Source organism: Periplaneta americana, chromosome 4 (assembly GCF_040183065.1).
Source record: "Periplaneta americana isolate PAMFEO1 chromosome 4, P.americana_PAMFEO1_priV1, whole genome shotgun sequence".
NCBI classification, from domain to species: Eukaryota; Metazoa; Arthropoda; class Insecta; order Blattodea; family Blattidae; genus Periplaneta; species Periplaneta americana.
Genome location: NC_091120.1, coordinates 113,779,160 through 113,806,220, shown reverse-complemented (window position 1 = coordinate 113,806,220; position 27,061 = coordinate 113,779,160). Strand labels below are relative to the sequence as shown.

The 27,061-nt window shown below is 36.1% G+C and overlaps 1 protein-coding gene across 6 annotated transcripts in view; it reads left to right on the top strand.

Annotated features, from left to right (window-relative positions):
* LOC138698122 (transducin-like enhancer protein 4) overlaps positions 1–27,061 on the top strand; it is an 814,654-nt gene that overhangs the window by 301,370 nt on the left and 486,223 nt on the right. For 4 of the 6 annotated variants that reach the window (XR_011331700.1, XM_069823855.1, XM_069823854.1 and 1 more), the window contains exon 3: positions 8,277–8,340. The exons of 1 other annotated variant lie outside the window; for it this stretch is intronic. Coding sequence is in view for 4 of the 5 variants with exons in the window: in XM_069823855.1 (XP_069679956.1) it covers positions 8,277–8,340 (64 nt within the window). In the remaining variant the exon portion in view is untranslated. Of the gene's footprint in view, positions 1–8,276; positions 8,341–9,048; positions 9,113–27,061 lie in introns of all 6 variants that reach the window. One more of the 6 variants, XM_069823853.1, reaches the window with a different exon arrangement.

The following is a 27,061-nucleotide window of genomic DNA, read 5'->3' as shown; positions in this document are numbered from 1 at the left end:
TATATGACGTTAAAAAAACTTTACATTACAGGCAATGGAAAGCAACATTTTCAAGAGAGCAATGTTTTTTAAATTGTATAATATTTTGCGTGCATTTTAGTATTCATTCTTCTTTGCAGATCAGTCTAGATTTATTATTGGTGTTCATTGCTCCTCACTATAATGTTATATCTTTAGGTGATTTAAACTTGCTTCTCTAGAATGTTTTTCTTGTGAAATCGTCTCTTTTAAAATAAATACAAAACCAGTTGTTTTCTTTACTTTTGATCCAGATATTCTACTCTCATGGCGACTGATTATGATAAAAGTTCCTAGTTTCTGAATTCATATAGAAAATTAATTTCTCCTACTTTTCACAATTTCTAAATCTCAAGTTATGTTACACCTAATTTGAAAGATTCAGGAACATAGTTGGATCCAGTATACTTGGATACTGGATCAAATTGTTTGGGAGAATAATTGTTAACACTACTTTACAGTGTGAAATTCTTCAGATCTCAAGCGACGTTACTCTGAGGTGATCATCTGTAAATTAATTCTGAAAATAAATTGAATTTCTATATAAGCATGCAAAACACAAAAAGTTTATCAAAATTATTGTGACTTAGACGTATCTGTAATAATTATAATTGTTATGATGGGTTTGTTAGAATTTACTTAATCAGTCCTAAACTAACAATTACTTATATAATTGGAATTTAGTATGTAAACTGGGGAAGCAGTCATTCATAACATTTAATCATGAAATGTTTTCAGTTTTTGGTCGAAAAATTACTGTAATTGTAAATTATCTGTTCTGAGTCGTTTGTCAACCATATGACAGTTTCTAGTATGACAAATAATATTTATTATACGGGACTGAAGAACGCAAAAGAAATGCATCAACTGTACTCACTCCAAAGCTACTTGAAACCACGCTCTTATTCGCCAGCTTCCGAACTGATAACGTCTACATTACAAGGTTCATAAAAACATTAAGGAATCACTAAACATGTATTAACCCCTGCGGTAGCTGAATGGACAGACCTTTAGCCTGTCAACACATCTTATCAGTTCCACAACATTCCCACTCCCAGCTTCCCCTGTGATGTTCTCTTCCGGCCAAGGCCGGTGAGGTGAGTCCTACACTGTACGTCTGCAGTTACTAGAATTGAATAATTTCAAGGGAAAAATTGTTCCGTGCCGGTTATCGATCCCGGATCATTTGGCTTAGCGCACCAACGCTCTACCGACTGAGCTACCCAGGAACTACCTCAGACACCCGATACATCACTGTAGATAGGTTAACAGAAAACCACAATTCAAGTCACACAGAGTTTGTGTGCACTCAAAGTTGGGTTTCTGGCGTATTGTCAGCCCACTTGAGATGTGTGGATATAAAAGGGAAAAATTGAGACGGTGTCGGGTGTAGTTCTTGGGTAGCTCAGTCGGTAGAGTGATGGTGCGCTAAACCAAAGGTTCCGGGATCGATATCCGGCCCCGGAACAATTTTGCCTTGAAATTATTCAAGTCTGCTTCACGGGGAGCCATACCTGAAAGCCAGATTTGCATAGTTACTAGAATTGTAATTTATAATATCTAATGAAGGAACCTTGCAAAATCATAAGTCGTACGCGTGTTGACTAGAAAGCTTAAAAAATGTGAACTATCTGCATTTGAGTATCATACCGTTAGCATGTGAATCTCACGTGCATTACACTGCTCTTCAAGATCATATCGTGGGTTCAAATCCCGCCATGACCTGGCCGTGTGTTGTCAGTTTGATGAGAGTTCCGACGTGTAACCACAGAAGAGTGCAAAACGTGAGATTGATTGATATATTATTTATTTATATTTATATAATATACAGTATGATTGTGCAAATCTGACTTTCAGGTAGAGCTCCCTGTGCAGCAGACTTGATTAATTTCAAGGGAAAAATTGTTCCGGGGCCGAGTATTGATCCCGAGACCTTTGGCTGAACGCACCAACGCTCTACCGACTGCTACTGCTCATGAACTGTTTGTGGGAGTTGGGAGGGTTGCAAATTTTAGCACTGCCTAGAAGCGGCACTATACCTAAATCCGAAAATGGACATGCGCGCCAAGCTAGCTGAGTGACTTGCAGTTTAAGAAGTGGTATCACAGATCATTAATACTTTCCAAAACGCGACTTAAATAGTCCATCAGAAATCGAGGCAAGCCCTTTCGGTAAAATAACTCTTAACAATTCCTCTCAGCATGAAAGGTAATGGAGCCTGTCACTTGGCTCAAGAAGCGATTGATTCTTTTTCGGACTGTGCGATTTAGCACAACCAACAGGACTTCATGATAATGATGTCTTCGCACGGTCAAAATATCGCGACCCTTAAAAAACTAATATTTAAAAATAAAAGAAAGTTAAAAATTCAATATAATATGTTTTTAAACATTAGAAATCATGCGAAATCATGTAAAGTAGGCCTATGTGTCTTCAGAACTGGAAAAGAGAAATGGATAGGAAAGAATTTAGTGTTGATAATTTGAATGTATCACTGTGACTATCTTGGTTGCTGATAATATTACAGTATGTTCAGTGTAGAACTAAGAGCTATTTTTATTGATATTGTTTTATTTTTGAAGTCGCGTTTGCTGTAATTTCGAATGCAGTTCAGCCTGTTGGCTTGAGTTTACCATCTGACTATATTTAAATATAGCAGTCTTTGGATATAAATTTTATTTTGCCGCTGATTACTTTACAGTAAACAGAAGCTAACTTTTGTTAATAGTAATATGTATTGTGCAATTTATTTTCAGCCTATGTAAAAATAATTTGTGAGCAGGTTTAAAAACTGATGTAATTATAGGGGTTCAACTTTCTTGGCTGTCAGTGCAGACACCGAGTACACAAACTCTCGTTTGTTGCAGTACTGCCAGCCAGAATGAGACCAAAGGAAATGCCGCGCTTGTACCATCATCAGTCTTAACATAGAAGTGTTTAACATTTCATTTCATTCTCTTTTAGCTTCAGAGCCTAAATAAATTCACAGCAACCATGCGGAGGTGTTGGCATTAGTGTTTGCTCTGTGTTGTTTTTGGCAGTGCAGTATGTTTCTTTTTGTTCCAGGAAAGTAATAGAGAGAAATGTAAAATGTGTCAGTAGCGGTAATGTTAGTAATTGAGAGGTTGGTTCACAACATTCCAAGTATAGAACATATCACTTGCAGCGATTCTGAGCAAAAACAGATTGGCAATTTTTCTATTTTCGGGGTCACGTCATTTTAAGTTGTTGATTATTAGAAAGCCGATCACAACACAACATTTATCAAGTGATTATAATACCTTTAATGACATGACGATATAACCATACAGCTGCTGAAAGGTGAAGGACGAATACTGAAGACTAATAGCGCTGATGCCCACTGACGCACTAACCAAACCATCCATAGTTTTATTCCTGCAGGCGGCCATCCGGGAAAAGCAAAGTTTGCTTCGTACTGTACCTTCGAACTGACATTCTCTCTCTACTTTTAATATATGTCATATTAGTTATATAGTTATATTTAATACATTTCTTGGATTTCTTTTTAACCGTCATCCCGTGGCTGTAGACTTAACAGGACACTGGTTCTCTACAGGGCATTATTACATTGATAATGGACAAACATCCATGTTCTAGCGGAATTCGAACTCACGACCGTAATTTTAACAAACGCTAGAGCTGCTCGTCTTGGCCTCTTACTCAAAATTATTTTGTATTTAGGTATCTACTTTCTGTTATCTTCGTAAGGCATTTTCATCTTACTGCTATGATTATTAAATAAATTACTTTTTCATTGTAATCTGTGTTGTCATGATGTTTATACATTGAATATCATATTGTTATTATAACTCATCATTATTAGCCCTATTCAATTTTGAATATATTGGTTTTTTCCTACAGACGTCAAAATTACTTACTGTACAGTATTTGTCTGTTACATCGTGAAATGTCGTCACAGGTTTCAGATGTATAAGGGATCAATGGTCTTACTTTATTATTGCATATTTACCTTAAACTCTTGACTCATATAATGAAATGGAGGCTTGGTATCACCATTGTTGGTATTATCAATTATTTGATTGCTTAAAATTGATTACTTATTTCATAATTTTCGTTTTTCTCTGTAACTTACGACCAATAGCAGTGGCGATCCGTAGTATAATTTGAGGTGTTGAAGTTAACTTGTGTCTGTACATTTTACATTTTGAAAACAGCCTTCAAGCCATGCGGCATAGATATAACCCGAATAAGTAACGAAATATGAGAAAGGGATTTCTTCCTAAAATTAAATTACGAATAAAGCATATGTACAAGATTAGCCCTTCCCATGTTGCACGCCGATTGTACACACAGATTCGCAATACACAGCTTAACGGCTTCGCTTGTGAAATTGCTACACTAGATGCCCGCGCAAGAGAAATGATTGAGAATTCCGATCGACAGCCGGACGGCAAAGCAATTGCCATACCTTGCTGGACTAAAATATGGGAACTAGTGTGTCGCTGCTGCTGAGGAGTGAATTGAAATGTTACTGGAAGATGTAAAATTTAATTTCGATCCAATTAAAGTTATAGAGTATAATAAAGGTGGTGGCTGCGCAGAACTGCAAAGAAGACAGAAACAGCCACTGACCAATACATTCATTTTTCTTTACAAAACTTTTGGTTATAACGATAAATATGCTCACAATATGTTCCTCAGAGATAATCGTACATTTACAGTACGGTATATGTTGATCTCGTCTTCCCAGTCTGCAATGAACACTGCGTCATAGATGTAATTTTAGTATCCACAATTTGGTATTCGTTTCTGCTTTCATTGTCTTAATTATTTAATTATTATTTTATTAAATTCAACAACAACCAAATTAAGTAATTTTAATTAAATGAACAATACTTCTAAGTATGTTTAGTTTTATATGATTTGATATAGCCTGTATATATTTTTTTTACCCTCCGTAAACCAACAAGTGCAATAATACTGTAATAGAATATAAAACCCTTCAATATCTTTCTCGGTTTTTCTCTTGCAAAGAACCGCGGCACCAGGCCGAAAACTATCGTAAGAGACGAGATGGTCATTATCGTGGGGAGGTTAAAGCTGCCATCTCACCTCGTCTAAAGCTAAGGTTAAGAACGCATGGGGCTGTAACTATGTGGAGTAATAGTCTTATGGGACAACTTAATCTTCTACGGACTGAAATTATCTGTCCGGTGGACCCAATCTTGTAAACCAGCCTCTCTTCTTACGGGAGAGAGCGAGCGAGGCTTGCTTGCGGCTTTGCTGGCGAGGAAGTTTGTGGTGCTGCGAGTCGAGGTTCTTGTGGTCAGTAACTCCAGCCGCAACGCCAACTAGCCATGTTGCTTTGCTCGTTACATTTCTGAGCTTCTCGTATTTCCAGTGGGCTATTTTATTACCCTTACATACAAATATACATGCTTTATATTCTTTTAATACTCCAACCTGCCCTCTCGCGAGCGTGCAAGATTATTTCCTATAATGGTTTCCTATTAAACAATGGAAGTGTAGCTCCGACTATTTTCGCATTAAATAGACGTTTTATTTTCTTCATCCTGTTTCAGGTCGAATACTATTGTTCTTATTTCGTTTCGAATTACAGTGATTTATTTTATGCGGTAACCCCGAGGTTAACGTTTATAAGTATTATATTTCTTATTGGGAAATGCACTTTAATTATTATAGTCCCCGGCATGTGCAATCTAACCTCCTACTCAGTATATCCAGTGTTCTGCATTGTTGATTATGCTTGCTTTTTATCTGAGATATATTACCTGCATCTCCCCTCTTTTTTGTTCGTTTTGAATTTTTATTGATCATACAAAGTAGAGATGGAAAAAGTTATTTTCTCGTAACAGTTTCAACTGTTCAAATTCCTTAAAAATATTCCAAATAACAGTTCCGAAATCAGTACCATAAATAATTATACACTAGACAGATGCACAGAATATGTAGGCCTACGTACGACTAGTAGCCTATGTAATGTAACAGTGGTATTTTGAACGCTATTTGACCACATACCGGTACTTCACTATATGCCATGTGATCGAGTACGACGTCATAATGAGCCGAGATAACAAAATCGAAGTGGATACCAATGTTAAAAGACCTAACATATTCCTCTTCTGCCCATCTCAAGTTCACAATGGTGTTCAATTTCTCCATAAAGCATGGACACTTATAAATAAAAACCTATAATCATTTCGTCCGTCCTAGAGATCATAATACTGTCATGAACAGTAATAATCTTTTTGTAATGAATTAGGAAAATTTACAGTCTTCGTAAATAAAATAACCTTTTATATTGTCTGCTGTCTCACTAAAGTTTACATTTCAGTCATGTTTGAACAGAATTTAGTTTATTTCAAGAATTGGTAATGAAACTAATGGAAAACATTAATATATAATACTTTGCCTGTATTATTTTCATCTCCCTTAATAAAACTTCACAAAATGATCACTGTGCTGTAATATAGATATTATATTAAATAATTGTTAGTTTCAAAACAATGTAAATTTTTCAAAGAAGTTCTTAGTATTTTTACTATTTATCTGCTACTTTAGTTTATAACATTTTTTTTCAGTGTGACGAGAGGGTTCTCATTTCTGCTGCCAGTAGTGTCAAAGATGTTTCGTTCTGTGAAACAGGTGTTGTCTTCTAGTGTAGTTCCAAAGTGAAACCAACACAGAGTATTTTGTAACAGCAAATATTTTCTACTAGCGTGGAACAACTGTTATTTTGGAACGCAATATTCCAAGATTTTTTGTAACAGTTCCTTGCTTGGAATGTTCCAAAACAACTGTTATATTATTTCTCCTCTCTCTAATACAAAGCCTTGCAGTTATTCTTCCTAAGAGAAGTGAGTTTGCTGCTAGCACGTAAGAAGCTCAAATGAAACGAAATGTTCGTGCTCGGGTGAAGATGAAACTTGCGTTATCCATTACCATCAAGTTAATCAAATGATGAATCGTAACATGACAGATCATAAAAAAGTAATGAAATTCGTTCAGCGTAATTCAGATTTCGCCATTTAAAATAACATACTCTAAGTTGTGTACTCTAAGGAAGCTTGTAAACATAATTGTGCCAGTTACGAAACGCTTTAAGTTACCGTTTGCAGTTTCATTTGTTTTGTGCGTATTGGGTATTAACATGTGGTTTACGTTATTAATATGTTTAGACAGTGGTGTTAAATATTTGAGAAGCATTAGCCTAAATCAGTCTCGTAAAGTAGCGGTCGCTTAATTGGCATACACATTAAAGTAGAATACTCCGCTCATACTGCATTTATGTGCTATAATTTCATTAACAACTTGGGATAGTTTAGTACGGACTCTGTTTGACTGACATACATAAAAAAGATGGTTTATTAATTCGATCGCAAAGAGATGTTAAAAACAATTTGTGTCATGTAGTTTGTAAAGATGAACAAACATCGCTTTGATCGCGATATATGAAGGTATATATTTTATTTCTTTTCCTAAATGATACCAGTGGATAACTGCCATAATTTCATTACATTTTGAGTGATTTCTTACTTTTGATATTTTTCTGTCCATAGGCACTGATGGCGTTTATATTGATGTTTTAAGTTTTGTTTTTACTCTGTATGTCATCTCATATAAGTTTGGCCCTGATGTAAAAAAAAAAGAGCAAATCATATTCCACTCCGAGTTTAGATAGACCTTACGAATTTTTCTTTAGTGAAGAATTACAAGAAATGTTTCCCTTAAATCAGAATAGTTAAACAGAATTAACTACATGTCGAGAAGGATTTTACCTTAACTGTTGGATGATATATAAACTAGTCACATTTAATTTGTACACTAATTTATTTAAACACATTTGTAATGAGTACAGTATGGTTCATAGCTAAAAACAACTAACAAACTTTTTATCTCCTGTAAGATTAAAATTAATTCATAGCAGAAGTTACTGTCATAGTTACTTTGATTGTGTTTGGACAATAAATGTCGTTCCCTTGTTCAAAAGTGTCTCTGATATCAAAGTGTTTAACGCTCAGCAATATTTATGTACAGATCACTTTCGTCAGAAACATTCATGTTTCTCATGAGAAATCGTAATACATGAATTTCTGCATCTACTTGTTTACAATAGGAACAAATTTATGTGAGATGTGACTTAGTATTTCAGGTACCTTTAAAATCTTGTGAAAATATTAAAAGGGGATTACGACTTTTAATATAATTAATATGACATCACTTACAATTATTTCTTTTTATTTCCCATTTTATAGCCTTAAATTGGAGTGCGAAAAGTTGGCGAGTGAAAAAATAGAAATTCAAAGGCATTACGTGATGGTGAGTATTGCCAGAAATGGTGTACGGAACGGATGCATGGATGATGCGTGCAGTTTAGTCATGGCAAAAATAAAATAAAATTCTAGATATGTAATGTAACAGTTTTACTTAAAGAATTAACTGGCAATAGAGCATAACGTAAAGTTTTTTTGTTTGAATTTTGAAGCGTAGTAGCTTAAAGCGTACTTCGAATTAGAAGTCTATGGACTTTGGAACATACCGGCACCCAAAACATTTTTCACCAAATTGGAACATGGTATAACAAAGATCTCCGCTATAAAGCTGTTTCACACGAAAAATACAAACTGCACGAGTCTTTCAAGCAGCGTTCCAACACGTATTCTTTGTTTGTGGTGTATCTTTTTGGTGTCTGGTTAGTTATTTTTGTAATATAAATTTTTTGTTCTTGTCCTGAGATCCCCCTTGGATTGTGGAATTGCGGGCCATTATATTAACACTCGTTAATCCATAATATTATGTTATTTTTTTGCTATTATCATTTACTAACCCATAACTTTCCAGCTTGCAGTTTGTATGTCTGGGGAATTTTATAGACCTGTAAATATTTTATGATACATGCGTGAGTGTGTCTGTATTTTTGTGGGGCTTTCAATGTGCATGGAATAGCATTCATGTCGTCATTAACAATTTCCTTTTATTGTTCTTCCTCTTTTTGTTTTCTTTCACGGGGCCATTATTTAATTTCAGTTTAAAAATGGAGTGTGAAAAATTAGCACAGGAGAAAACAGAAATGCAAAGACATTATGTGATGGTGAGTAGAACCAATCTGGTAACAGACCTACTGATCTGTCTCATAACACGCTGATGTACTGTAGTCTCTTGAAGTGTGAGGTGCTGTACATAGACCTTCATAGTTGTTTTTTCAGTGAGAAGTAATGTATGTAATACTTCTAAAGTTGTAGGATGTTTCTGAAGGCGGCAGTCATTGCCGCTTTTGTAGAATTATGTATGCTTTCTTTTGTATCCTTTCTGACTTTACTTCGTTCAAGAGTGAATAAACTTTCTGCTCTTCTTTCTTTTCCTTGTAATGGAAAGTGTGTGTCGTATCGTAGAGCATCTCGGATCTTGTGTTCAAAGAAAACCTGTTAGCATAATTTGAATAGGAGTCGGAATACAGCTGTGGCTGTGTTGTACAAGTATTAATTTGTTATTCTTAAAACATGAAATTAACTTGGAACCCACCTGGTTTTCTTCGCTATTGAATTGTGAAGGCGATATTTATTCTTTTCTACCTTCGATGAGCTCTAACTTTAGGAACCATAAACTACAACATTAGAGTTCATTGCTTTTGAGACAGACATAAGTTATTCTCAGTATTGTGTATTTTGAAGTAGAAAACGACGAAAACCATACTAGAAAAAAAAGTTTCAATTTCCATGTTTCATCGTATGCCAATGAATTCAAACATCATTCACGAACTTGATCGAATTCAGGAACTGTCGACTTAGTAGTAATGCTATCCATGACCACTTCGTACAAGATTTTGACTTTTAATATTTAATCCACCTAAACTAGGCTATGTCTTAAAATGAGTAATACTAAGTCTACTGTGTTCTGTACGATGTCAGATTGTTAACAGAGCGTTTAACCCTCCTGCTACCGAGGATTATTACAACTTACTAATACCAAGGAGGGTAATACAGTAACCCCCTCAAAATCATATACTAGTCTTTGTTAAGAATTTGGAATATTTAACAATTTCTTTTTTAGGTATTATTGACCGTAGACCTCCAGAAAATGTAAAAATACAAAATAATCGTCCTATTTTTTAAAATACAGGGTCGTTAAAAAGTCCCGTTCCATATTGCTGAAAACGTATACGAAATAAAAAAAAGTTAGATACATATGTTACTGGTGACACTATAAAATAACATACCGGTAAGATTATACCAGGCTTGTAAAAATGGGTGGCAATTGTGGTGTACGTCATACGGCGGAATACATCACTCATCTCCTCCTTCCACCCCCGCGTCATTGACTTCGAAGGGGAGGGAATTTGTATTCGGTGTCTGCTATGTGATTGCGTACGGGTCACAGAGACGTCATTCAACGCCGGTGTACTGTGGACGGGGAAACACGTTTTCCCCATGCTTTCACCCCTCTCTCGCCAGTTCTGCATCCCTAGCTTATACAGTAAATTTAAACTTGCCTCACTTCCATTTCAAGACAAAGGGACCAATATCTGTCTATTTATTTATTTATTTCTTAGAAGTACAAGAGAACATGCCAACAACCATAATAAACCGGAAATAAGTCATAAACTCATAAAATGCATTAGCTCTTGTTTTGGTTTATAATCCCCAACCCGCGTCAGATGTTTCCTGGGGGAGTGCTTATCGAAAAGTGAAATCATAGTACATCTTAAAATTCTTATGTGATACGAAGAAAAGAAATGCATTTTCGGATTCAGCGCACACAAAACCATAGGGACACATTTTTAAGTCGGAGGAAAATTCTTGTTGTTGAGTGTTATCTAACCATTACGGGGGTAACATGTGGTTAGCTAAACCATATTTCGCTACTCACTATAGCTTTCCAAATTCATCACGATGCTAGGTGGGCATCATTCTTGTATACTGGCAAAATTTCACCCCAAAAAAATCCTCGAAACCAGGGCTCATTCTCTAACGCTGGTTCAAGTTCACTTCTATTCATTCCTACTCTTGAGTTGAAGAGACTATTCAGAGTCTGCTTCGTACGCCACAAATTATTTGAGGATTGACCGAGAATCAAGCTCCAGTATCCTGGATGGGAATCCGCTAGCTGATCTACAGATGGACCGTGTTAATTGGTAGAATCAATGGGGTTTCTCTCTCATATGAGTATACTGATAGAAGGAGTGGGACTAAATTGGGTTCCTTTTTCCATATGAGAGTTGTTGTTTAGACAACTGTTCGAAGACAGGTTTAAACCTCATAAGTAACACCAATAAGGCATCACTCATGAGGCAACTAGGCCAGGAGATAATGGGGTAGGATGGCCAGTTTTTGCTCCTCTAATGCATACATCGCCGATTAGCTACATATTCCACTAATCAGACTTAAGATGCATACAGACAATTGTTTTTCCTCTGACACATATCGTCAAGTGAGATGCAGGCCTACTGCCTGATCATAGGTAACTTATACATATCAGCCACAACTTCAGTCAGAGGTAAATATGAGAGTAACTATAATAATTGATGAAGAATCTGTAGAACGTAGAAATTGTAAATTTTATGTTGTATTATTGGCTAAGACCACAACGTACACAAGCCTGGCTCTTACGGTAGTGGCTAGAAACATTTTGTTGTATATTTTTGAATTTGTACTCACTAGCTAAATAAATAAAATAAATTCTCTTCGGCACCGGGACTCGAACCCGGGTTTCCAGTTATACGTGCATCCACTTAGCCCCACCGGATTCAAGTTCCGATGCCGGATTGAATCCCTCTCATTTTTAAGTTCTACCTACTGTGTTCCCCATTGTTGCCTACCCTCGTGTACCGTGTCACAGTATGTGTGACAGTAGACACAATATCCAACCACAAGTACAGAGGTGCACTCATTACGAGTGACTAAGTGGCCGAAGTCAGACGGAACATGGCGCCGTCTTGTATCATATTACTATGATGTACCGAAATACATATGGAATTTCAATGCAATAATTCTGCGTTTCCATATGATGAAGAATCGGTAGAACTCGTAATGAGTGCACCTCTGTACTTGAGGTTGGACATAATGTCTACTGTCACACATAGCTACTGTGACATGGTACACGAGGGTAGGCCAAGAAGGGGAATACAGTAGGTATAACTTAAAAATGAGAGGGGTTCAATCCGGCATCTGAACTTGAATCCGGTGTGGCTTAGTGGATAAAGCGCAAGCATGCAAAGCTGGAAACCCGAGTTCGAGTCCCGGTGCCGGAGAGAATTTTTCTCCGTTGTATCGATTCTCCACCATATGGAAACGCAGCATTACTGCACTGAAAGTCCATATGTACTTTGATACATCATAGTAATATAATATAATTTATTTTTGTATGATTGTGTTGATAGACTCGGTGAGCCCCAATTGGAGTTTCCTCTTCTTACAAAAGGGTAACAATAGAATCAAAGGGACTTGGATTGAAGCTTTTTTATAATGAAGATATCGGTAGAGTTAATGAGACTAAACTTGCATTTAGAGACACAAAGACTTGCTGACAGTTCATTGCTACTGGTGACTGGCTGCTCCTTCAGTTTGGTTGATACATTCTCATTCTGTAGCATATATGGTATTCCTGAGCGAGGTTTAACTTCAGGGTTTAGGTCCCCATCATTTAAATGCCGATTTTGCACTCGTTTTTTTTTTAATCAGGAGCGTTTGAATTGCTATTTTCAGGAAGATAATGGGCACTATACGATTATACCTTAAATAGATAACGCAGTTAAATGCTTCTTCAAATGTGTTTCAAAATAATACCAACAGCAGATAATTTAATTATAGTCTAAGTCTAAGCACCCTCTGCGGTGGTCAGACCTTCAGATTGTCACGCTGGCGGCCCGGGTTCGATTTCCGGTCAGGTCTGGGATTTTTTCAACGAAAAAAATCCATAGTGACACTTGTGGTGGACAAGGTCGCAGTTGGAGGTTTTTCCCGGGGTTCTTCCGTATTTCCTCAAATTAGGCATTTACATCATTCCATCACCATTTCTCCATTTCATTATCATTCCTTAGCGTTCCTCGAACGCCTGCCGGCGACGCATGGAGGGGGTTGGCCTAGGAACGAGTGGGGTTGCCTGCTGGACCAGAGAACCTTAGTGGTCGGCCAGTGTGGGTTTGGGAATACGTCACCAGAGGGTAGCGCAATAGATCTGAACAAGGTCGCAATGCTTGGCCATAGCGCCCCCTCCGTCAAATTCAATTAAAGTCTAAGCAAATCATCCGTTGCCGGCAACTCTATGAAAGTCTTCTGAGATTTCGTTCGTAGTTATCAGTATAAAAATTTTAATTCCCTCTCAATATTAATACGAAATCATGTCTCATTTTGCATAAAATGTGTAAACATTGATCGTTACTAGCAGAGATGTGCTACATGAAGTATTTATTAATAACTAATAGACGGTCTGTGAATTCCTAAGCAATTTGGATTATACTGGGTCCGTTGTTTCTTGCACCACTTAAATAACTAATCAGTGTTCATCCAAGCAAGGAACATTGCAGTTACTTAGAGGATTATCGTGTGAAGAAACCGGATTTTACACGCAGACGTGAACGTGTAGGCAGGTCTGTTTTAACATAAAATGTCGCACCAACGACTGGAATGGGAAGGAAGACGAGTTAATCTAAGCGGAACAATCGTAGGACAAGTACTGTCGGCCCCCAGCCAACCGTGATAACAGCAGTGTCGAGCGATAGATTGGTGCGACCTTGGTGCTCTGTCAAGTGGTTTTTACATAGTTAAGTAGCTTGCTCAGGAAAAGCCAGTTATACTAATCTACTGCAATTCGTTCCACGTGTTATAATTACACCGTGCAAATATTTCCATGTTCTGAAAAAAATTATCACTCTTATGCCTAAAAAAAATTGTGAGAGATTATCACAAGCTTTTTTTTTTTTTTGACATTATACAAAAATTTAATGTCTTTGACAACTAAATTGATTCCAACCTACTGTCCAACAGCCACGAGAAAACCCAGTGCAAGAAAGTGCCGAGCATTACGTCATCTACTGAAGCAAAAAATAAGCAGCAGGAGAATAATGACAGTTCAAAAACATGCGCTCTCAGATCGTAGGTCTATGTACTAGTTCTATGTAATTATTAAGCAGTCAAATATTAAGTGGGTAGTACGTGCATAAGTGGAACAATATCAACAAGTTACCCCACTGAGACATTCTCCATGGCATACAGTTTGTTATTCACCGTCACGTCGTTATGCTTTACTACTCCGAACAAAAAATTGACATAGGACAAAAACGCTATAAATGATCTGTATGAAAATATAACAGAGATAGCTTGATCGGTTAAAAAATTGTTAGAAATACATTACCCATATGTACTAATCGTATATGTATAATTAGCGAATTAAATTGTAATGCATTTTGATTTCGTTATTTAAGTATAACTAACCTGGCAATGCACTTGAAAAACTTAATGAACACAATTCCATGGTGTTACTTGGTGTCTATCTGACAACGTGAAAAGGCATTGATAGTTCCAAAATCCAAAGAACTGTATTATAAGCGCGTGTGTGATAAATGTATGTAAATTGTGAATAACAAAAAAGTAACTCTACAGATTGGAAGCATTAATACGACAAAACTAATAAGCAGTTCCCATATAAATTGCTGAAATCACGGAGCATTAAAAATGCTCACCAGTAACATCAAACCCGTTTTATGATATAACTTATGTATTTGTTATTCTACATTGAATTAGAGATGGGCGATAGTCACTTACGATACTATCGATAAACAATTGTTTTCAGAACATTGGAGGAGTGATAGTAGAAGGAAGAAGAACAAAGTGCGTAAGATTTGCTGATGATATGGCGTTGTAGCAGAAGAGGAAATGTTACTAAAGGATATGCTACTGGAGCTAAATGACAGCTATGAGCAGTATGGGATGAAGATAAATGCAAATAAGACGAAGAGCATGATCATAGGAAGAAAAATACAAAAGATAAACTTGCGAGTTCTAAATGAGGCAGTAGAGCAAGTGGACAGCTTGGGGTGTACTATAAGCAGTAATGTGAGCTGCTGCCAGGAAGTCGAAAGGAGGACAGCAATTGCCAAGGAAACTTTTAATAGAAAAAGGAGCATCTTCTGCGGACCTCTGGAAAAAGAACTAAGGAAGAGACTAGTGAAGTGCTTTGTCTGGAGTGTGACATTGTATGAGACAGAAACATGGACATTACGACGAAGAGAAGAGAATAGAAGTATTTTAAATGTGGATATGGAGAAGAATAGAACGTGTGAAGTGGACAGACAGAATAAGAACTGAGGCTGTGTTGGAAAGAGTGGGTGAAGAAAGAATGATGCTGAAACTGATCAGGAAGAGGAAAAGGAATTGGTTGGGTCACTGACTGAGAGGAAAATGAGTACTGAAGGAAGCACTGGAAGGAATGGTGAACGGAAAAAGAGTTCGGGGTAGAAGAAGATATAAGATGACAGACGACATTAAGATATATGGAACATATGAGGAAACAAAGAGGAAGGCAGAAAATAGGAAAGACTGTAGAAAGCTTGGTTTCCAGTGAAGACTCTGCCTTTGGACAGAGCACTAAATCAATGGAATGAATATAAGATTGTTACTATAGTTGAATTACAATGCCTATATTTTAAATGATCTCGCAGGCGTGATGGCCAGTAAGCAATCGCCGCATAACGTCAGGTAGCGAACCCGCACGTAAGAACGCTGTGTAGGTCTACTTGCCGTTCTGCTAGATAGGAAGTATCTACGTATGTAACATTGTGCTGTCAGAGAGAAAAAAATGTAACAAAATATTAAGGTACATAACGTCAATTGTTTTGGCAAAGATCGTAGGATACAATACAGACTCAAGCATGAAAGTTTCTTCTTGTCGGCGTTATGTCCTTCGTTGTCTTGGATGTAGTTTGTGCCACACAGTGCTGATCCGCATGTCATGGTGTTCCAAGAGTGTCTAATGTGTAAGGTTGTGAAATGTCAGAAAGAACAAAGGTAAAACCCTGTCAATTGCAAATATGTATATAAGATAGCAAGGTGTAAGATATCGTATGAACAATTTAAGGTTATATGACATTCCAAAATACAAGACAGAATAAATGAATAATTAAATATCAAAGAGTCTAAAGAAAAGTAATAACATTACAAAATAGCTGGGAAGGACATCAGAATAATTGAAAATCTACAAGGTTTTAGCTGTGTCACTATTGTGTATTTCAGAAACATGGATACCATGTAGAGGAGAAAATGAAGGTAAAATTTTTATTGCTGAAATGAGATTTCTTCAATGTGTAGAAGTATACCCAAGCCCTTGTAACTATGCAGCTGAGTTATTTGCGTTGGCAATCCTTCCAATGAAAAAATTGAACATTGAACGGTACTCTTCTGAACTAATCAGAACGTAGCATTTTCTGTCAGCTACTGTTGCTGTGTTGTCGGTTGGCTACATGCTGTGTTACATCATGCGTGATTTGTGTGTTAGTGTTACAAATAATTTTATCTGAAGTTCTGAATGTCGCAAAATATCGTCGTTCGGAGAATGATAACTCTTGAAGTGAGAGTCCTTTGCGTAAAGACTTAGCATTATTCAGGCCTCGGAAAGACTCGCCAGTTGATGTGTAGTGGTCTTTGTGGCAACGTCGTAACACTCGCTACCAACATTACGCTGTCAGGTGTATAGTTACAACGGCTTCAGTATACTGTCAGTAACAGAATAACAAACGAAGAAACCAGTCAGAAGTTGTAAATATGTTTGTTTAAAAAATAAAACTGGAAATCACATAGCTGGAATAAAGTCAAATCGACTTCCACCCTCTCAAAAAATAAATTGGAAGTTTGAGCTGAAAGAAAAGAGAAATATTGGAGGACCAAGAAAACGCATAGTTACTGAGTCCTGACAGGTAATTTGGAATTAAACCATGGATATTGATTCTGAGAAAGGAAGTAGTAAGAGAAGATAGAAACCATGGATATTGATTCTGAGAAAGGAAGTAGTGAGAGAAGATAGAAGCAAAGAGACGGAGAGAGGTGTTGAACAAAGAAAGAATAAAAGACTGTAGTGAATGGAAGAAAGAGAGGAATAGAAGAAGCAAAAATAGAAGTTTAGGAGGCGTCGACAATGAAGGACAAACTAAAGGGAAGAAAGAACAAATGTAGAAGCAGAGAAGGAAAGACTAGTTAATCTCTACTTTACAGCAAGCAACCTATCTGAGTACCGAAGTCTCAGACAAATTGTGCTGAACTGTGTATAGTGTCCATTTTACTTATCCACTGACAGTACTTGTTGAGCGAGTGACGGAGGAAACAGGTTTTTTTAACTTTCGGGCGGGATTATGTAGGAGCTAGTTGTCTTATAAGCGTAATGTGATTGGAATCTCGTATGTATGAGAACAGCACCAAGCATCTGCTGCCCTCCTCCTCGTCCCGCGCTCCCTTCCGGCACACTCGTACACTTTTTTTTTTTTTACAACCATTACTCTAATCTCCTCTCTTGCAAGGCCCCGTCTCTTTGGAACAAACAATAACAATGAGTTATTGATATTGCTTACAGAACCGCATCACAGAGCAGATGCCTTTCCCTACCAATATCCGTTAGATTATATTATTAAAAGAAAACGTAATAGATTCTTTATTTACACAGCGGATAAATTTACTGTTATTGTGCAATATTTACTGAAACCGGATGCGATAACTTGATAATACTGTATAAGGAGAGAGGTGAGGGAAGTAATGTAAATAAATCGACTCTGCCTTGTAGAAACGTTTGGGGAAATTGAGAATGAATTATAATATAGCAAAGGGACCAGCAGTGGCAAATTTTAAGAAATGTTTGCATTTGAATTATAGCGTTATCAAAAATCGTTACAATATTAACTACATTGCTATCACAAATCAAACCAAAAAATTTACAACTTTTCCGCTCCATCTAGGTTCACTTTTACGTATACAAGATGTTACCATGCCAAATTTACATAAACAACAAGTGATAAATTGATCATGATGTTTCTTTTCTTAACAATTATGTTACTTTATTAAACTTTACAATAATTATAGGGCCATGCATGAGAAAACTATGGATTTTTATATATTCATGTAAAATATATTTGCATAATATAATGCATTTCTATAAATCATTGAAAGCGTATCTATTTCCGAGTAAACACTTTTAAAAAATATGGCGTAGCTCGCAGATGCGAAATTATACGAAATTTTAGACGATCCAATAAGAGATGGACAGAGCACGTTGATATCTGATAAGTTCCAAAGAACATAATACGTTATTATTATTATTATTATTATTATTATTATTATTATCATTATTATTATCATTATTGGTAATTTGATAATTCACAGTGTGATGGTATTAGAGTGGAGATTTAAATTGAAGATTTAACGTGGGAGCAGAAATGGCGAAAATTTCAAACCGCTTATTGAAAACAGGAGAATGCAATTCCTTACTTTCAGTACAGTTACTCGTTTTAACACATTTGGTTAGATAAGACGTAACAGATTTGGTAGCAATATTTAAGTTTTTAATCCGTAGCAAAGTGGTAATAGGAATTAAGTTCTTTCATTGGGTTAACGAAGATAAATGTTTGATTATTATATTACATAACTCCAGAAATAAAACTGAAAAGGTGAAAGCTTAGAATGTTCAATTTTTTGTCTCTGGAAAGTTTGTCATAAGAGGTATTGAATCTAAAGTGGCGTACTCCTGGCTTTCGCAGACTTCTGACAAAATTGATTGGAAAAAGTTACTGATAATGATGCGATATTCAATATGTGATATTTATTTATTTACTTATTTAATTGTTTATTTATATAAAGACTATGAGATGGAAATAAAAAAAATAGTGTTTCTGTGGAAACTTTCCGAACAGCTCTGAACATATATTAAAATGATAACATTATACAGGGACATCATTTTATTTTTACTAACATTTTTAATATTAACCTGGCTATACCTTTCTATTAACAATTGAAACAGGAAACACCGTTTGCTACCCTTTCCACGACGGAGTTCGATGATACTGGCGTAAAATACAAATCACTTTACTAGGTATAGGAGGGAAGAAAAGTAGTTCATCCATTTATGTAAACTAGGAAATATCGCAATTTTGAGTTTGATAATTTTCATTAGGTTTCTGTTTAATCAAAATACAGTACTGTATTAACACTTAGTGTTTTACACACGAATTGAGCTATCCATTCGGAAGTATTAATTATGCAGTGTATATTGTACTGTTACAGCACATTAGCGTACTATGTAGAGAATGAAGTTAAATTGAAAAAATAATTATAATATGGATATTTAAACACATTTTAGAAAATGGTGGCCGTTTATTTCGATACAGGCTTCAGTTCTTTTGTCCATATTATCGCACTATAGACTATTGTACCTAATTCCAATTACCAGTTTCGTCCTTCGTACGAGTAACTCATGTTGAAATAATTCTGTACCTACTCTATAAAAGAGTACCTTACGTACTGTAAATTCAATCTTCACTTCTGCCCGATCCGAAAAGATAAAATCACTCAGAAATGCTATCTACTGTGGGTTTTGTCGCAGGGTTGTAGAAGGGGGGGAGGAAATCACTTGACAGTTAATTACTTAAGGAGGCCCTTTTATTTAAGTTATTTTAAACACTTGAATAATATTACGTAGACGTCCAATTCCTAACAGAAATTAATGTTTTCAGAAAAGAGCTAAGATAGCCCAGCTACTAGACTTTACAAAGGGGCGAACAGAAGCAGGTGGGGGAAACCGGGATGCGACATAGGGAAACGGACGACAGTACCCGTACGAAAATATGATTCAATATTGAAAGCTCTTTCGTCACTGGAAAACGCGAACATATTTCTGAAACGTACTATACTCAGTAACTCAGTACTGATTACGCGCCCTCGGCTCTGTGTCGTGAACGGTTGGAAGTTTACTAGTAGAAGGGGTGGGAGTGAAGTACATTCCAAAACTCAGGTACAATAAAAATTGAAGTAAAAATAAAATGATGTCCCTGTTTAAAGTGTATAATTACCATGAATCGGGGATCGCAGAAACAGCACGTCATGAAAACTTAAATTTTTCAGTAGACACAAAAAACGGTATTATTGGGGGTTATAGTAGTAGCTTCTTCAGACAGAAGCCTAATAGATGTGTCGTTTTATACCAAATTTTTTGGAATATAATGAATTGTTAATGAAATAAATCAATATATATTAGTTTGACATGTGCTGTTTCTGCAAGGAATCAAAATTGTAGTATAATAATTTCAGTTCAACTAAAGTTTATTTGTCAAATTATGAATATAATATATGCATAGGCTTACTGTGTACTTAATACCTAAGTTAAGCATATAAATGAACTTATTTTTCCACAATAGGCCACTGAAGAATACAGTATTATTGTAAAATTCTTGATATTCATGTGGTATGTAACGCATTAGTTTGCGTATATCGTAAAGCTTCTCTTTGAATTGGCACGATTTTGTCTAGATATGCCAATGAAGAAGGTAAATATGGTATTCTCCTTTGTACTTACAAGCAAACATTCTCATGGGGGCAGATAAACAAATTGATTTTTTTCTTCTATCATTTTAATAATATCAAAAGAAGTGCTTACAAAAAATTGCCCACTCGAGCGCAATTACGAAGGCTGTAAAAAATGTTTCCCTGAGGCCGTTTACAGAAAGAACAAAATTTCATGAAAAGTTTTATTGAAACAGATATAGCAATTGATGAGTTATTTTTCCACAAATTCCCCACCAGAATGGACACATTTGTCATTCCGTGGGATCAATTTTTGTATCTTTGTGTCGTAAATGTCTGCCGTCTGAAATCGGAACCAATGTGTCGGCACGAGTCTATGACATGAGTTATTTCTGTGCGCTTCCAAGATTTCACAGGTCTCCAAATATGAGATGGCTATACTGACATATGTGGTTTCTGCATGGAATGATAGCCCTATATCAACAGTCCATTAAACTCGAATAAACTCATTTCGCCACAAATAATGACATGTACTGTTTCTGCAATCCCTGATTCACATGTCTTGGCTACACATTATGCTTTTTGCGAGGATGTAGAATTATGGGCGTTATTAGTGGCAATGAATTTTTGGTATCAATGATAGAGTGCATGTGTAGAAATCCGATATTACGTTATAGAAGTAGGCCTATCTGTGAAGCTTGGACCATTTTCATGAACTACGAGTAAGAACAATAGATGAACAGTTCGTGATATTTATCTTAGTATTTAGTATTTATTTATTTAACCTGTTTAAGTGTGTGATAGATTAAAACCAATAAAGATGGAACGAAATAACTGCATGTTCAGTCGAATTTATGTCCTATTTCTTGCAATTGACTTGTAAAAACACGTCGTCTAAAAAACGAGCTTCAGAAGAATTCCAAAAGCAATGTTGAACTATCACGCACAAGGAAAAGATCTCACTCGGATTCTTCCATTGAAGTGATGAAATTAAATCCCTCCGTTGATTTCGTAGCAGGCCTCATACTTGGAATGGAAAAAGAGGCGCTATTAACTCTCAATCTTTAGGTCTAATACGGAATTGGAAAAGAATATTCCTGGAATCCAACTTGTAGTCTTCCGGCCAGTAGGCACTGAATTATGTGGTTTAGCTAAAACAGTTCAGCAGAAAAACCACTATTCTCATCACATCACTATATTCCAAATTGCAATGAAAAGACTTAAAATTTTAACTTATGTTGTCTACACCGGCAGAATGTTGAAACTTGATACAACTCACACTGCTAAGCTTCATGTAGAATTTTTAAGCACCGTTGTAGACATCAATCATGCTCTCTTAATGTGTTTAAATTGAACAGTAATGAGTTTCCAGTGTCATATGAAAATTCAAGTTGGAAAGTCTACTCACCCGCATAATGGAGTACAATAGTTGTTTTAGTGGAATAGGCTTGGTTTTGTTTTTAAACTCTGTAAGCTGGAACATAATGCTATACTTCCTGTCACATTAAACCCGCATGTATGGAAAATGTTCATTCGTAACTTATAGAACACCTGGTATTGCATTTCATACTAGCCTATAGCTTGAAATAATGGTTTTTTACTTTAACATAAGGTGAGATACTTTCGTTAGAAATTGGTTCAGATTTTCAAACTCTCATATCGAAAATTTCCCAATTTTTTTTCTTAACTCACTGTAGCAAATAATTCACACTCTTTATCCACCAATTTTGACATACATTATAATATAATCATAGCCCAAAGGCCATCACCATGACAAGGGACACATACCTACTTACAAGGAGAGGACACGCACTGTATATCACCGAATTAAATCAGATTTTGTGACACGAAAGTACAAGAGACACTATTTAAAGTCATACCTGGTATGGGTGGCCAATGACCCCTCGTTTTGGAAATATTGGCTATTTATGACATACTTCCATTAGGTGCCTAATAGGGAAGCATTAGTCTAACAGCGTAGCTCATATGGTTGGGGGCTGAGTTGTCATCCAGGCAACCCGAGTTCAAAACGTGATGCCTTCTCATTTTTTAAAGCTTGATATTATTATTATTATTATTATTATTATTATTATTATTTTTATTATTATTTTAATTCACTTTCAGTTGTGAAATATGCGTGGTATGCATCAAAATTGATAAACGAACGAGAAGTGTTTGTGAATGTGAAGGATATCTGTTTCGCAGCAGAAGTGCGGAAAAATGTGTGTGACTGTGGACAACCTTCTTTCATTTGCTGTGCATGGTGCAGGAAATATGTATGTTTTGTGTGTTTTTATGACATCATAATGAATCGGGTACAAAATGAAATGGAATAGCTGCTACAGAAATAGAACAGACGCCAGTGACACATCTTACCTTCCTACGTGAGCAGTATTTAATTGTTTATCCTTTACAATATAATGTTAGTTAATTAGTAATTTGTTTAAAACACGATGAAGCATTCAATACATTGAGAAATATGATATAGGTATGTAAATAGATAACTGTGATCACAATATTAATCATTATTAAAAGAAAAGAATATAGAACCAGTTAAGATTCGAACTCAGGTTGCCTGAATAACAACTCAGCATCCAACCATATGGGCTACGCTGTTACACAGTCTAATGCTTCCCTATTGAGCACCTAACGGAAGTATGTCACAAACAATAGCCAATATTTCCAAAACGAGGGGTCATTGGCCACCCATACCAGGTATGACTTTAAACAGTACTTCTTGTACTTTCATCTCGCACAATCTTATTCCATTCGGTGATATACAGAGCATGTCCTCTCCTTGCTAGTATCTGCAAGAGGGAGGTAAATTTCCACTCATTTCCGGGAATTGAATTCTAATCCCTTGGATTTTGAGATTGGGAACACTAGCGCCTGACACAATGAGTAACACCACTGAAATAACAACCAATAATAGACATAACAGAAATACAAATTTTATAAATCCCATCTGCGAAAAATTGTCTTTATACTTTCGGAAAAGTATTCGGAAAACACATTTCTAACAGTTCGCGTTTTTACCATCTTGCTATCTTTCGATTATATGTCTTATTTAAGAGTCATTTATGATTACACGTTTCTGAGTTAGGTGTGGCGACGAATTTTTCATCCGGCCATTAAACTCCAAGTTATTTCACGCCACTCCTACCGGCACACAAAGATGCTGCTGCCATTCCATTACTAACATATTATTTTACAAGGTTTTTTTTATTTTAAGTTTAAGGAACGGCTCAAACAACATTTACAGCTTCATCTAACACTCCTGTGTTTTGGTAATAAAATAATCTGAAAATCTGGCAACATAAAAATGAGCATAACTACGACATAATAGTATGCTGAGAGATAGGCACATGTATCGGATGATACTGTAAATAGGAAATTTTCGGAATTTATATGACTATAATGTCCCAGCGTTGTGCTAACTATACATGGAAGTTCGGGTAAGTGCTTATCTTGTTATTTCGAAAAACTTCATGCTTGGACGTAGGCCAAGTCCATTTGTTAGGTATCAGTTTATCATACTGTATCTAGCGTCGTGATTATACGAGCTGCGTACGTGTATTTCCTACGTATTCACGTTCACAAATATATGCACGTTCATGGTAAGGCCAGATACAGATACTACACGGGAAAAGCACGCTGCATATCAGCACAGTCTAGTATATACAGTCAAAGAGAGCATTTGATACAGTCACGAAGCTTGAGTTGTGAGGGTACTAGGAACAATAGACTGTGCAGGTACTATTTCGCATTGTCTGTGATGAGGCGATAGTAGCGATCCTAGTGGTTAGCAACTATCTATGGATGCATATTACTACGTATTGAGCTTCGTAACTGCATATCCTAGACTGTGGTATCAGCGTATCCCGTCCAGTTATGTTACGGCGCTACGATATGCAAAAATTGCGTAAACGATTTGAGATAACACGGACATAGTAGACACTGCCATAGATGCTTTAAGAATATTCCATTTCTTTACTACATAGATTAAACATGAGGATTTTTAGCAAAATACTTGTCATTTGCAAGCCGAATGTAGCCACAGTAGTAAATCGTCTATAGTCTACATTCTGCCCTCTACGTAGTCTTCGGTGGTGTAGTGATTGCTATACTTAGCTTTGGATCCTAAGTTCCGTACCCTGAAATATGGCTGAGGGAGACAAATTTTTAGAAGACATAGAAGTTTCTAATACATCTTCGGAAGGAAGTCAATAGAGGGTTCGTGTCATACACAGATTGTAAAGTATTGGGTATCTTTACTTCAGGGCGTGATAAGGAACTGTTAAGATAGAAAATATCAATGGTTCTTTATATAAGACAAATGATTTAATGGAAACATCCTATTACGAAATTGCGATATGCATTGGATTTTTTTAGATCAATACTCCTCAAACTTATAGCCGCGCGATAAAACTAATACTTTCGTGAACTTCTGCAAAATAATAATAATAATAATAATAATAATAATAATAATAATAACAGTAATAGTAATAATAATAATAATAATAATAATAATAATCTTATAAACGACTAGTACAAATTGCCTTGATAGCAACAGGTTCAAGAAGACATTTGTACACGTCGATATGTCCGAATCGAAAACTAAATACAGTAATTGTCTGTTATCGCTTGAAAACAATTTACTTTTGTATGTTTCTAACGTAGATCGACTTATGGATAAACCTTGAATGAAAAACGCATCGATCACATTAAAAGAATATCTTAGTTTTTTTTTTTTTTTTTTCCTCCAGGAAATGATTATTTCCTTCGTAAACGTTATTTTTATTTCACTACGACTTTATATACCACCACGGTCATCAGTTTTAAACTGATGTGCACTGACCAAATTAAGAGGAATGAAGTTACAGGAGAATGAAGAAAGTTACACAACGCAGAATAGCACGCATTATATTCTTCACCGGACATAATTAGGAACATTAAATCCAGACGTTTGAGATGGGCAGGGTATGTAGCACGTATGGGCGAATCCAGAAATGCATATAGTGTGTTAGTTGGGAGGCCGGAGGGGAAAAATACCTTTAGAAAGGCCGAGACGTAGATGAGAGGATAATATTAAAATGGATTTGAGGAAGGTGGATATGATGGTAGGGACTGGATTTAATCTTGCTCAGGATGGAGAACGAAGGATTGTGAGGGCGACAATGAACCTCCGGGTTCTCTAAAAGTCATTTGTAAGTAAGTCCTCTGACCAAATAAAGAGAAAAACTGATTGAAATCAGTTTAGTTATATTTTTAACTATTTGTTTTTATATATAATATAATAATTTCAGTCAACAACTTATGGATTAATACAGAAAACAATTTTCTGTTTTTAAGTTCCACATAATTTGTTTTGAGAATATACCTTGACCAGCCCAGCGGGTAGGGTTAGATTTCTTACCTATGACAACAGTGAGAAGTATGACTTAAGAGTTAAGTTGAAGGGGAGCAAGAAAGAGATTGCTGTCATCAAAATATACAATGCATACGTTTTTCCTTTCCACGGTCACATGTGTAAGCTGCAGCATCCGTTCATATCCGTGAGCGTGGAAATATACTAAAATGTATGCACTATATATATGAGTGCGCTACCTGAGCTGAAAATGTGTTTTAAAAACTTAACTTTTCAGAAAAAAGCTAAAAATAAATATTAGACATTGTTGTTTCAAAATAGCATTCTGTATCACACTATAGTTCAAAGACACTGAATGATCTAAATGGGCTTACATATCTACATCACGTAAAATAAATACAGTATGTCCCTGACTGAGAAGGCTCCATGAAAAATTACAGACCAATTGCCTTTCACTTAAATAGTGTTTTGTAGACCTATCTCTGGGAGACGGTATGTTATTGAGATTACAAATGTAATAGGAAATAAAGAAGTAGAGAAACGGAGACAATAAACCAATAGGATGCAGTTGATCCGGGCCAGAAATAGGAATGGACAGGACTCTCTAAAATAAAGAAATCTATTTTGTAATCCACGCAACATCTGTGGATAAGAGTAGAAGGTGGTCAAACGTCAATAAAACAGAACAAGCTGTAACCCGGAGAGAAGAGATTTTGATGGAGGCCCTGGGGGTAGAGATACACTATGTGTGCCTCTTTGCTGTAGAACACGCAATTTCGTACATTTGAAATTCTTATTCGTCTCCATGCATAGAAAATAAAAACAGAAAGCACTCCATGAGGATCTGCGAGGAGGAACCTCGCTGTTATTTATGGCTTACAGCGTTATCGACCATGCGTTACCAAAACAGTTCTTTTATTTCACCATTACATTCCAGATATACATTTCATCACAGTTTCGGAAACAATTATTTATAGTACCCTTATCCCACACCTAAAAGTAGATGTATGGCCGTTTCCGCGTGACTAGAAGGAAACAAAACACAAACGAGTTAAACTGATTCGGTGAATACTAATAACTGCGCTATTATCTGTGACTTCATTTCTTCTTGTTACGTTTTTAAAAAGTCTTTCATATATTAATGATATTTCTTCTAATCTAACATACTGCCGACACCATA